Here is a 13,539-nt window from a genome sequence, read left to right on the forward strand (position 1 = left end):
TTTATCTTAGTCTTTTTCCCTCCTCTTTTATTAAATTGAATTTATTGGGGTGACATTGGTTAATAAAATTGTGCAGGTTTCAGGTGTATAATTCTATAATACATCATCTAGATACTGTATTGTGTTTTCCAAACCCCAAGTCAAGTCTCCTTCCATCACCATTTATCCCCCCTTTATCCTCTTCTACCCCCCACCCCTTCCCCTCTGGTAATTACCATAGTACTGTTGTCTATGAGTTCTTTTTCTTAATCCCTTCACCTTCATACTTTTTTAATACCTTAATTGTCATCTAAAGTAAGCTTCAGACTTTCAAAATATATTACTTATTCCTGAATCATCTTTAGTTTGAAATTTTTCTTCTCTTTAGTTATCTCATCTTTGTTTTTCTAGGAATTATATTTGGATTGAGTAAAGTGACAGTGTTCTTTAGATGACTTTTAACAACTTATAAATTCCTGTTACAGATAGCTAAGAACAAGCAGTATGATTTGCGTACAGAAGTCACAACATTAAAACAAGAAAAGAGCCCTGGTTCCAGTACTGAAGGATGGATGTTTGGATTCAAGAGAGGAGATTTTCTTAAGAGAGGCTTAGAACCAGAGACCTTCCAGAACGTTGATGGCGACCATTCGTGTTCGGTTAGGGATGATGAATTTACATTCCAAGGGCTCCGGCACACTGTGACTGCCAGGCAGTTGGTTGAGGCTAAGCTTCTGGACATGAAAACAGTTGAGCAGCTGCGACTTGGTCTTAAGACTGTTGAAGACATTCAGAAAACTCTTAGCAAGTTTTTGACGAAAGCCACCTCGATTGCAGGGCTTTATCTAGAATCCACAAAAGAAAAGATTTCATTTGCCTCAGCAGCCAAGAAAATCATAATAGACAAAATGATGGCTTTAGCATTTTTAGAAGCACAGGCTGCCACAGGTTTTATAATTGATCCCATTTCAGGTCAGACGTATTCTGTTGAAGATGCAATCCTTAAAGGAGTTATTGACTCCGAATTCAAAATTAGGCTCCTTGAGGCAGAGAAGGCAGCCCTGGGATATTCATATAATTCTAAGACGTTGTCAGTGTTTCAAGCGATGGAAAATAGAGTGCTTGACAGACAAAAAGGTAAACATATCTTGGAGGCCCAGATTGCCAGCGGGGGCATCATTGACCCAGTAAGAGGAGTGCGTGTCTCACCAGAAATTGCTCTGCAGCAAGGCTTGTTAAACAATGCCATCCTACAATTCTTACACGAGCCATCCAGCAACACACGAGTTTTTCCTAATCCTAATAACAAGCAAGCTCTGTATTATTCAGAATTACTGCAGATGTGTGTATTTGATGTAGATTGCCAATGCCTTCTGTTTCCATTTGGGGAGAGGAACATTTCCAATCTCAATGTAGCAAAAACTCATAGGATTTCCGTAGTGGATATCAAGACAGGAGCAGAACTGACTGCATATGAGGCTTTCCAGAGAAACCTAATAGAAAAAAGTACATATCTTGAGCTCTCAGGGCAGCAGTACCAGTGGAGGGAAGCCACGTTTTTTGAATCCTATGGGAATCCTTCTCATATGCTGGCTGATGCTAAAACAGGATTACAGTTCAATATTAACGAGGCTGTGGAACAGGGAACCCTTGACAAAGCCTTGGTCAAAAAGTATCAGGAAGGCCTCATCACACTCACAGAGCTTGCTGATTCTTTGCTGAGCCGGTTAGTTCCCAAGAAGGATTTGCATAGTCCTATTGCAGGGTATTGGCTGACGTCTAGTGGAGAGAGGATCTCTGTCCTAAAGGCCTCCCGTAGAAATTTGATTGATCGGATTACGGCCCTCAGATGCCTTGAAGCCCAAGTCAGCACAGGGGGGTTAATTGATCCTCTTACTGGCAAAAGGTACCGGGTGGGTGAAGCTTTGCATAGAGGCCTAGTTGATGAGGGGTTTGCCCAGCAGCTGCGACAGTGTGAATTAGTCATCACAGGGATTAGCCATCCTGTCACGAACAAAGCGATGTCAGTGGTGGATGCTGTGAATGCAAATATCATCAGTAAGGAAATGGGAATCCGATGTTTGGAGTTTCAGTACTTGACTGGGGGGTTGATAGAGCCACAGGGTCACTCCCGGTTGTCAATCGAAGAGGCTCTCCAAGTAGGTATTATCGATGTCTTCCTTGCCACAAACCTCAAAGATCAAAAGTCGTATGTCAGAAATATAATATGTCCCCAAACAAAAAGAAAGTTGACATATAAAGAAGCATTAGAAAAGGCTGATTTTGATTTCCACACAGGACTTAAACTCTTAGAAGTATCTGAACCCTTGATGACAGGGATTTCTAGCCTCTATTATTCGTCACAATAGAACATGTTGAAATAACTTTGCACAGGAGTGATGCAGTCCAGTTCATGTGATCTGTCCAGAGCATGATTAAATCAGTTAAATGTACAATCTAGTAATTATGTCACATACTCAAAACAACATTTATTTCTGAAGGGCTGGAAATAGTTGACGGTTCAGAAGAGAGACTAAAATTGAAAATCACAAAAGATGTATTGCTCTCAAAAATGGTTTCATTTAACTTTGAGATGAGTTTTTTCAATCTTGCCCACACTGAAAATAAAAGTATTTTGCCTAGAATACAGCATAAGCTTGAAGTCCAACAAGTTCAGAGCATCCTTTCCTCAGAACTGCATCACTGAGTGAATCCAGCCTGATGATCCATTGAAGGATCCCGCACACTCCCTGGAAGAGCTCTCCAGAAAGCACCGTGGAACCAAAGGGAGAGATGTACATTCTTCCCCAACATCCCTGTAGCGATAGTGTTTCAGATGGCCTTGAAAAATGAAAAAGTGTTTAGCTTTTCTGTATGTAGTAGCCTTCTTTACATATTAAACATTTACCACAATTTCCCATTTCTCGTTAGACTCTGTGATGACTGGATTGTGTGTTGGAAGAGGGGGGAAGACTTTTCTTCATTTTATGTGTTTTCCAAATGTGTGTACACATTCTCTATCTTTCGGCTTTCTGTTGTTTCCTACTTTTCTGCCAAGACAATTGTGTTTGTACTGCTAATGCAAAGGCAACCACTCAGAGGTCTTCTAGTGCTTCATGAATAAAATCAAGTTTTTAAGTTTGTCGTATTGAGAGACCAGCTGGGAGGGTAGACTGAACATTGAAGAATGTCACAGCTTCCTTTGCTGCCATAAACATTTTGGAAGTACATCTGCTCTGTGATGTGATAAACATGGTTAAGTGAATGAATAAAAGGTCTCAGTAACTTGAGTGTGATGAAAACACATTTTTACACTTGTTTTCTATGGAGAGATGAGTTTCATAGCTCGGTCATTTACTGGAATATATCTTTTCTTACTACTCACACCTGCCAGAAGTCACTGGAAGAAGAAAAAAAAGAGCATGTTGAAAAAGCCAAAGAATTACAGAAATGGGTGTCAAATATCAGCAAGATGTTGAGAGATGGAGAGAAGGCTGGGAAATCTCCCTTCTCTAAGCAAAAGGTATTCTCTGAAATCCTGGTTAATAATAATAATAGTGGGTAGAATTTTCTGACATGACAGTCCACCTAAAGAATGTGTAATTCTTTACCCCTCACCCGCCCCCCATTTTTATAGGTATTTATAATGAGGACCAGATAGGTTAAGTAACTTGCCCATTGAATCACAGTATGTGGCAGGCAGAAGAAGGTGTTTCTGATTCCAAAGCCTGAACTATATATATTAGTCTTAGTAGTAGTAAACAGATATGTTGTGCTGCTTTTCCTAATGGTTAGACCTGCTTCTTGGTGACTGTGATGAGAATTGCCAAAGAGCAGCAGAGGCATCCTGTTTTGTGCCCAGAGTAAATCCAGGCCCTCCTTATCACAAATGTAGGCTGTCTCTCTCTTTTTTTTTTTTTTTTTTTTAAATATATTTTATTGATTTTTTACAGAGAGGAAGGGAGAGAGATAGAGAGTTAGAAACATCGATGAGAGAGAAACATCGATCAGCTGCCTCCTGCACATCTCCTACTGGGGATGTGCCCGCAACCCAGGTACATGCCCTTGACCGGAATCGAACCTGGGAACTTTCAGTCCGCAAGCCGACGCTCTATCCACTGAGCCACACCGGTTTCGGCAGCTGTCTCATTCTCAACATATGTAAACAAAGCTTCACGAATTACAAAACAGAGAATTACAAAAATACAAACTAGGATATTCACATTTTTGAGGTTTGAGTTTAGTTGTGCCTTTCTGGACCTTTTTTTTTGTTTTATGAAGAAGCGTTCTCCCATCAATCACTGGAAATTCTAGATTCTTTCCCTTACCTAAATGAATTCTTTAGTTCTGTGGGTTATTTTCTGTACCCCAACTACTTGGCATTAGCAGGGTAGCTCCAGCTTCTGAGGTGCTAGTGCTCCATGGTGTCCATGGGACTGCCTCCACTTGAAGCTCTCAGGGCATTGGTCGTTAAGGTGTAAATTTCAGTATTGCTGCTGCTGGTGGTGACAGCACCGGAACTGCAGCTGTGTTTTTAAAATATGTCTGCTAAATTAAGCATCACTTTTTTTTTTTTGGAAAAACTTGTCCTACCCTGCCCCTGCCTGATGTTTGGAAACTTTAGGGGCTGTTAGCTATCATTAGTGTTCCCCGCTAGTTCCGCATCAGTACTCGTCATCAGCTGACGTTGTTGACATAACTGAGCAGGAGAAACTTCAGTGTCTTGTCTAATTATCCCTACGGCTTGAGGCAGATGTACTTTATCCGGGACTCCCCCTTGAAGTTTTCAAGTCTGCGTATATACTTTGATTATTCAATGAAATAAAGCCATTTTCGCTCATAGTCTTGCTATTATATTTCATATGGTGTGGAAGGAATACGAAGCTGGACAGCAACTACATTAGATGTTTTAAATGCAAAACCTTCAAAATAATATGCATATATTTAGTTTAAAATGTCTTTTCTTCCCCTCTTGTCAAATAGGAAAAGAACTAAAATAGGGACAAGAGCTTAGCAAAAATGTCTTAGGACAATAGTTTCTTTTGAGAAATGTGGATTATAAACCATTGGTATTTTCACATTCTGTAGTTTTCAGTTCTCCAAAATTTTACTAGGCCTGTTTTAGACCTACTGGACATTAAAGGTAGACACATACTTTTTTTTTTTTAATGCAGACTGTGGCCTAAATTATAAATCTCTAATAACACTTGATAAAAGAATTTAAGGCAGTTTGATGTGAATAATAAATGTCTTTCAAAATATCAATATGGCCCCATTATTACCTGTAACCATGAAAAATAGACTTGAAATTGATTGTAAGTCAAATACATCAAGGGGAATGAGACCTTTTCATTGGTCCATCATTCTCATTTCTGCTCATTTAAAAGAATGGCAATTCATTTCTGATATTAGGTATTCAGAAATGATATACTAGAAATTAGGAGAAAGTGTTGCTTATTATCCTCAGAGAGATCAATTTTATGGCTCTGACCATCACAGGCAACTTTCTCAAGTGAAAGTCTTAGCAATAAAAATTATTTACTTTTGATGTGCAGACATACAAATTAAACTGTCACGATAATTTTTTTCAAAAGGAGCATGGTATCCAGGCGTGTGGGGGAAGGAAGATACTCGTTGGGAGTAGTGTTCTTCATTCGTGTATGTTTTGGGCACAAGGAACACATTGGGCGGGTGCTGAAGGGGATAAGGCAACCCTGATTCATGGTTGCATGGGACAAATGCAGAAACCATATAATGCTGTATTGCTATTTCCTTATGAAATAATAAGGCTTTTCTTAATTATGCATTCTAAATATAAAGCACTCCTCTTATCCAGGCCCATAGACTGATAATAAGTAATGAGTTATTGACTTGGGTCCCTCAGAAAATAGACATCATTTGGGTCTTGAGGAGACTTGAGTCATTTTTAAAAATTACTGTTGGTTAGTCTCTATGAGGGCAGAATATGAATGCATTTTCATTACCTTGCAGATTTCCAGTGAAGAAATACTAACCAAGAAGGAACAATTATCGGAGGCACTTCAAACCATGCAGATATTTTTGGCTAAACATGGAGACAAGTATGTTGGTTTTCATGAACCTTTTTTTTTGATGTAGGAAAGTGGTCTGAAAAACGTTAGGCAAATAGAAGATGGTAAATTTTAGCTGAGATTTTGAAAATGGAACTCAATCTCAAATTTACTTAGTAATGTAGTTTACTAAGAAATTATAAATTTACATGAGATTATAAATTTAGCAATTTAAGTAATTGACATTTTTAGTCACTTTAACCTGTCTTTACCCAAAGCCTGAAAGGTACTTATTATCCCCATATGTTATTGTTAAGAAAACAAGTTCAGAGAGGTTAAGGATCAGTAGCTAGTGAGTTGTGAAGACTCCAAACCAAGTCTTAATATAAGTAGTCCTGTCTGAGACTTACCTTTTGGAAAATGTGTGTAAATAAATTCTCCATTTTCTTAACTGAGACCTGTGGCAACCTGATTTCTCATATTTTGGTCCTACTTTTTGCAACAAGGCATTTCATATATTTCAGCTCATGCCTCAAACAGGGAAGGAATCTACCCTTTTCTTAAACCCATTTCGACCGACCACTTTAAGATTATTCCAGAATGATTTTATATTGTACTTAGAGAATAATGTCATTTTCTCTTTACCCATCCTTCAGCTTCAACAAGTTTCGTCTTATTGTCCCTTTCCCATGTTGGGACTAACAATGCTAATGTTCCTTGTGTATATGCTAGAGAGGTGCTAATATATTAATTCGTACCCTTTCCTTCAGTCCCCATTTTTAGGCAACAGACGGATTCCTAGATGTGTTTAGCACCACCCTTAATTTCCATATGCAGTCATTCTAAGACCTGATCAGTCTGTATATGAGATATTTTATTTTATGATTCTATAGTTATTTAGAAAAGTACTTTATAAAATCATCGAGCCTAATATATCATCTTTATTGCTTGAGGACTTGCACTCTTCATTTCATACTTTCTGGTTATTTTAGATTGACAGATGAAGAAAGAAATGAACTGGAAAAACAAATGAAAACTCTCCAAGAAAGTTATAATTTATTCTTTAGTGACTCTCTGAAACAACTACAAGAATCACAAACCACTGGAGATGTAAAGGTAGAGGAGAAGGTAATATTATTAAAACATGAAGCTATTTCAAGGTTCTTAGTTTTACTGCATGATTCTAGAAATGTCAATGGTAAAGAAATGACGTTGAAATGTGTACATGGCAAAACATGGAGTTCATGTAAGTGTTTGGAGATTTCAGTGTTATTAATTGCAATCTTACACTTGCTGTCATCAGTTTATGTGACATCTTAATCTGCGCCTTGCATGATAAAAGGAAAGAATCATTCATTTTTCTAACTCTTCTCTTTAGAAGCCATTCTTCTGCTGCATTAGGTATTTTGCTATATGAATATAATGTTATAAAATAGCTTCTGAGTCATGTTTAAAGGTGACGTTGAAGTATCATGGGATTTGTTTGATTTTTAGAGATATCCATAAGATTTATTTGAATAACATTGGAACATATTTATAATGAAGATATCCTAGCATCTTCTTAAAATCTAACAGAAATCACTTAAAATTTGGCCTCTCCTTAAGATTTTAAAACTTCACAATACATATTCACAATATTCAGGATTCAAAAAGTTATCTCTGTATTCAATTCCCTTACTCCCTGGAGTACTTTACACACTATTTTTTTATATTTTTGGGTTATGTAACAGTTTTTCTGGTTCATTATTTTTTACTAGAAAGAAGTTTGTATGCTGTAAACATCAATAGCATGGGGTTTGGTATTCTCTTTCCTGTTAGTAAACTAATCTCACCCAATTGCAGAAAGCATGGTTTGCCTTCTAGGTACGTGTTCTGTTTTCTCACTGTCGTCATTTACTCTGTTGTGTCTTCACTAACCTTGTTAATGTACACAATATTAAGTTTTCAATTCACAGATGCATGTTGTTTTCAAAGCTTTTATCATATCCTGTGCTGTTGAATAGATCACTGACATAGATCACTTGTGCATTTGAGCTGCCTAACATTCACAGCATTGCCACGCCTTGGTAAGTAGAGGATTTTTATGTTGAAGTGTATTATTTATTTTTTTAAAATGCATATGAAGTTTTGTGAAAACCTGCCTACCCTTGAATCACAGACTGATCTGAGAATTTTGTATTTTCCTTTCAGCTGGATAAAGTGATTGCAGGCACCATTGACCAGACAACTGGAGAAGTCCTTTCCGTCTTTCAGGCAGTTTTAAAAGGCCTTATCGACTATGACACAGGAATAAGGTTGCTTGAGACACAGCTAATGATTTCCGGTCTAATTTCACCAGAATTAAGGCAATGCTTTGACCTCAGAGGTGCCAAAAGTCAAGGCCTCATTGATGAACAAGTTCTGTGCCAACTCAAAGAACTGAATCAAGCAAAGGAGATTATTTCTGCTGTGCCTTCCACCACAATTCCAGTGCTGGATGCTCTGGCTCAAGGCGTGATATCAGAGTCCATGGCCATCAGAGTTCTTGAGATACTGCTGTCCACAGGCTCACTAGTCATTCCAGTCACAGGGGAGCAGTTGACCCTCCAGAAGGCTTTCCAACAGAACATGGTTTCCTCAGCATTATTTTCTAAAGTCTTGGAAAGGCAAAAGATGCGCAATGATCTTATCGATCCATGTACCTCTGAGAAGGTGTCTTTAGTAGATATTATGGAAAGAAGTATTTTACAGGAAAACACTGGGTTGCGGCTTCTACCTGTGAGGCCACAAGAAGGAGGCAGAATAACTTTAAAATGTGGAAGGAGCATTAGCATTTTAAGGGCAGCTCATGAAGGTCTCATAGACCGTGAAACCATGTTTCGGTTGTTAGGTGCACAGCTTTTTTCTGGAGGCCTGATCAATTGCAACTCTGGTGAAAGAATGACTGTTGAAGAAGCTGTGGCAGATGGGGTGATTGACAGAGATACTGCTAACAGCATTCTAACATACCAGGTTCAAACAGGGGGGATCATCCACTCAAACCCTGCCAAACGTTTAACTGTAGATGAAGCAGTCCAGTGTGATTTAATAACTTCGAGCAGTGCTCTTTTGGTCCTCGAGGCTCAGCGAGGCTACGTTGGACTCATTTGGCCTCACTCTGGTGAAATATTTCCCGCATCTTCTTCCCTGCAGCAGAAGTTGATTACAAATGAATTGGCATACAAAATCCTGAATGGTAGGCAGAAAATAGCTGCTCTTTATATTCCAGAAACTTCCCAAGTCATCGGTTTAGATGTGGCGCAGCAGTTAGGAATTATAGATAATAACACAACATTGATTTTAAAAAGTATAATCCTGCCCGATAAAATGCCAGATTTGGGAGATTTAGAAGCCTGTAAGAATGCCAGAAGATGGCTCTCTTTTTGTAAATTCCAACCGTCTATAGTCCATGATTACAGGCAAGAAGAAGATAGTTTTGATGGAGAAGAGCCAGTGGCAACTCAGAGTTCAGAACAGACTAAAAAAATGTTCCTGTCTTACTTGATGATTAATAGCTACATGGATGCAAACACAGGGCAGAGGCTGTTGCTGTATGATGGAGACTTGAATGAGGCTGTTGGTATGCTACTAGAAGGCTGTAGTACAGAATTTGATGAGGATACACCCATAAAAGAATGTATTGATGCCTTAAGACTCCCTGGCGTATTTCTGAATAATGCCCCAAGTAAAGAAATGGTTGAAAGTATAACTTCACCAAGTAGTTTTGACAAATGCCATTGCGGAGAACCTAAACCTAAAGAAATTCCTGAAAATAGAAAGCATGCCTTAGAAGAAGAGTTTAATGAAATGGGAACTAATGTTCTCAGTGAATTTTGTCAGTCGGAAAACCTGATACATATAATGGTAGCAGATCATAAAGTTAAGAATTCATCTAGTGTGAACGTTCTCAATTCTGCATCCTATTTTACACAGCCTGGACTTGCAGACTCTGAAAATATACCTAAAAACTGTGAAAGTCAAAGTCAAGTTGAAAAAAATGAACATGCAGCTGAATGTAGTCATTCTAAAAATATGCAAAACCTTGAAAGTGATTTGACAACAAATCCCATAGTGAAATCAAAAACTAGTAACATCTGTAACTTGAAAGAAACAGAGACTGAAGGTAGTATAGACAAGGAGTCACCTGTCTTTGACTATTCCCCCAGGCTGAGTGCCTTATTAAGTCATGATAAATTGAGGAATGATTGGGGAAGTTTTAATGATTTACACACCGCAGAGAACAATGGAAATAAATGGGAAGCCTCTGCAGTGCCATCCAATGACCAGTCCACATTATTGGGTCCAAGAATGGGAGAAAAACCTCAAGACCATTTTCTAGGAATTGCAGCTATTAACATTAGTTTGAAGGAAGAACACTGTGGACAAAAATCTTTAAATACTGCTCATAGGGATCCTCAGGTACAATATCACAATGACAAAGCTATTTCAGATACTAGTGGGGAAGATGAAAAAATACATGCTGCTTCTCAACAGAAACCTGAAGACATGCAAAATGAGTCCACAGTGGAGGAGTACTCCTGTGCCGTAACACCAACAGGTGACCCTGATAATGCCAGTGCATCTCATGTTTATGGAACATCATTGCTTGAAGAAACTGCTGGTGCTGGTGACTATGAAATGTCACTACTGGATGATCAGCAGAGGGACACCGAAACAGACACTGATAGTGACGATGATTTTTATGACACTCCCTTGTTTGAAGACGATGACCATGATTCTCTGCTTCTTGAAAGTGATGATTGTGATTGTCTGCAACCCGAGGACTATGACACACTGCAAGAGGAAAATGATGGGGCTGTCTGTCCTGGCAATGTTTTTTATGATGTTCCCAGAGAGGATGAAAAGCCTATGGTGATTCAGGGGGGACTAGTTGATAGCTTAAGAGTGAGGGGGAAAGCCCAGTCTTTTCAGGATTGTCTCATAGGTATAGAGAAACCTGAATTAGATTCTGATGAAAGAATACCTTTAAATTCAGTCGGCTCATCTAAGATCAACGAACAGTTGTTGGAAACTGAATCAGAAAGGGAAAGTACAGATAATCTAGAAGGTGATGAGTCTGACTTATTGACTGATTCTGAAATAGTAGGAGGGAAAGATAGCTTCAATGCTTCATTAAAGTTTGATGACACTGGCTGTTGGGGAGGGAGAAAAGAAGAAGGGTATGTAACTGGACAAGAATTGAAATCTGATACTGATCATTTTGATTCTATGCAATATGAAGAAAGTTATGGGGATTATTTGTGTGACAGTAATGGTCAGGATGATGATGATGATGATGATGATGATGGCGATGAAGAAGAAGGAGTGGGAGATGAGAAGGAAAAGACCATGTACCAAGATGTGGCTGATGGTATGGATATCCAATTGTGTGCTGCCACTATGAAAGAAAGGGAAAACAGCCATGAAAATCAAAGTATTAATGAAATGATTCTCCTGAGTAAAAAGCAAAATTATAGTTCTCTAGAAAAACAGCAAAGTGTAAATGTTTTACAGCGAGAACCAAGTAGTAAAAGTAGCTTAGTTACTGAAAGAGGCAACCTTCCAGAATATACAAGTGAGGTGGTTGGAAGAAGCAAAGAAAATCTGTTGAGTCCTGAGATGGCCGTTAAGGACATATTGCTGCCTACCGTTAAAGACACTGAATCAGAACCCACCTTTGGCCCTGGAGGTATTTTACATAACACTGATATTCGTTCAACTTCTGATCGAATCATTGGCTCTGAGACTGTTTTAATAGGAAAACCTCCTGAGGAAAGCCATTTGTCATCTGTGGACTCTGTAACTGATAAAGATCATCAAGGAAATGGAAGAGATGTAATGAAAAAGAGAGATGACAAAAGCAATATACTAACAGAAGATGAAACATCAATTCATAAAATGTTCCCAGGTAAAGGAGAAGGGCTTATGGACGGTCAAGTAGAAGATGATAAACATCTCAAACTTTTGTCTAGTAAAAGTACGAGGGAGAGTCTTGATTTAGTTACTCAGTTTCCGTTTCCACAGATCACAACCAATGAAGGACATAATCATAAAGGAAGCCTTAAAAAAACAACTGTAGCTCTTAAAGATGAACCAAAGAATCTACAAACAATTGTGAGTCAAAGTCCTGTTTCATTTGGGAATCTTGAAGAAATATTTGACTCATCAGCTTCCAAAGTGATCAGTGACATTACTTCAGACGTATTGTCTGAAGGGAATACAAAGACTGAGAATGAATCACTCACTGATGGACCTGAGAAAGAACTTGATCTGTTTACATATTTAAAACATTGTGCGAAAGATGTAAAAGCAAAAGATGTATTGAAGCCACATGAGGATATCCCAAGTGGTACTCTAATAGCTTCCCCTCCCATGAAAGAACACTTAGAGTTAGGAGTTGATAATGCAAAAGAGAAAGCAACCCTGACTCAAGAAGACTCACCTCTAAATGAGATGGCTCAACAGAATGACCTTTGTACTAAAGAATGTACCTCAGAAGGAGGAGCGGAAATGCCTCAGTTCACACTAGAAAGGAAGGAAAGCACACTTTCGATCTTACCTCTGAGAAATGTGGAAGGCCTTGGAATAGGAAGTGGTAACTCCAGTAACACTTTAAGCACAGACTGCACATTCTCAGAAATGAACCATGAGAAAGAAATAATCAAGCAACAGCCACGAGAAGAACAAGCCTTGTCTCCAGGATTTCAGGAAAAAGAGGTTCAGACCCCTGAATTATGTCAGGCGTTTGTTGAGGATGTCAAGGACATCTTAAAAAGTAGGTTGAAAGAAGGTCATATGAATTCTCAAGAGGTTGGAGAACCTTCAGCTTGCGAAGATACTGAAATGTTAATTCAAAGCTTAATTAAAAGGGTTAGCACATCACAGTTGGTAAATGATGCAGCTAGTGTGCCCAGCGACGACTCTAAGATCAGTGACTGTACTGGAATTTCCCTCATGAATAACTCATCAGAACTAAGAGCAGAGAGTAGAGATGATCCGTTCTGTATTGCAAATCTTCAGTCTGAGCTTCTCCTTGATATACTTAAGCAAAATCAGTATAGCCAGAAAATTACAGGAGCATTTAAATTGATAAAAGAATTAACGCAGATGGAGTATGATCTAGAGAAAAGAGGTATGACATCTAAGGTAGTTCCACTGCAGCTTGAAAATATTTTCTATAAGCTGCTTGCCGATGGCTACTCAGACAAAGCAGAACAGGTTGGAAACTTGAATCAAAAATCATCTACTACTTTTGAGATGGTGCATGAAAAACCACACGTTGTTGATGATCATAAAAGCAAAGAAGGAAACCACAGTTCCCTTAATTTACAGAATATAAAAGAAATTGGACCAGAAAACTCTACTGTACGTGCATCAGCCTTGTCAAGAGATGAGAAGCTGGAGGAACAATGCAGTGATTTCCCAGACCATCTGGAATGTATTTCAGGGTCAAAAGGCATGACTTCTGGAGATGGCTCAATGGAACAAGTAAGTTGACTTTACATTTCATATG

At 38.6% G+C, this 13,539-nt stretch overlaps 1 protein-coding gene across 18 annotated transcripts in view; it reads left to right on the forward strand.

Moving 5' to 3' along the window:
- The window catches only part of DST (dystonin), a 436,322-nt gene that overhangs the window by 287,371 nt on the left and 135,412 nt on the right, over positions 1–13,539 (forward strand). For 12 of the 18 annotated variants that reach the window (XM_036318479.1, XM_036318478.1, XM_036318495.1 and 9 more), the window contains 4 exons: positions 3,374–3,502; positions 5,971–6,059; positions 7,001–7,136; positions 8,199–13,514. In XM_036318479.1, the coding sequence (XP_036174372.1) occupies positions 3,374–3,502; positions 5,971–6,059; positions 7,001–7,136; positions 8,199–13,514 (5,670 nt within the window). Of the gene's footprint in view, positions 1–464; positions 2,349–3,373; positions 3,503–5,970; positions 6,060–7,000; positions 7,137–8,198; positions 13,515–13,539 lie in introns of those variants that run through there. The other 6 variants (XM_036318489.1, XM_036318490.1, XM_036318491.1 and 3 more) reach the window with 2 other exon arrangements.

The sequence above is a fragment of the Myotis myotis genome, unplaced genomic scaffold (assembly GCF_014108235.1).
Source record: "Myotis myotis isolate mMyoMyo1 unplaced genomic scaffold, mMyoMyo1.p scaffold_m19_p_7, whole genome shotgun sequence".
NCBI classification, from domain to species: Eukaryota; Metazoa; Chordata; class Mammalia; order Chiroptera; family Vespertilionidae; genus Myotis; species Myotis myotis.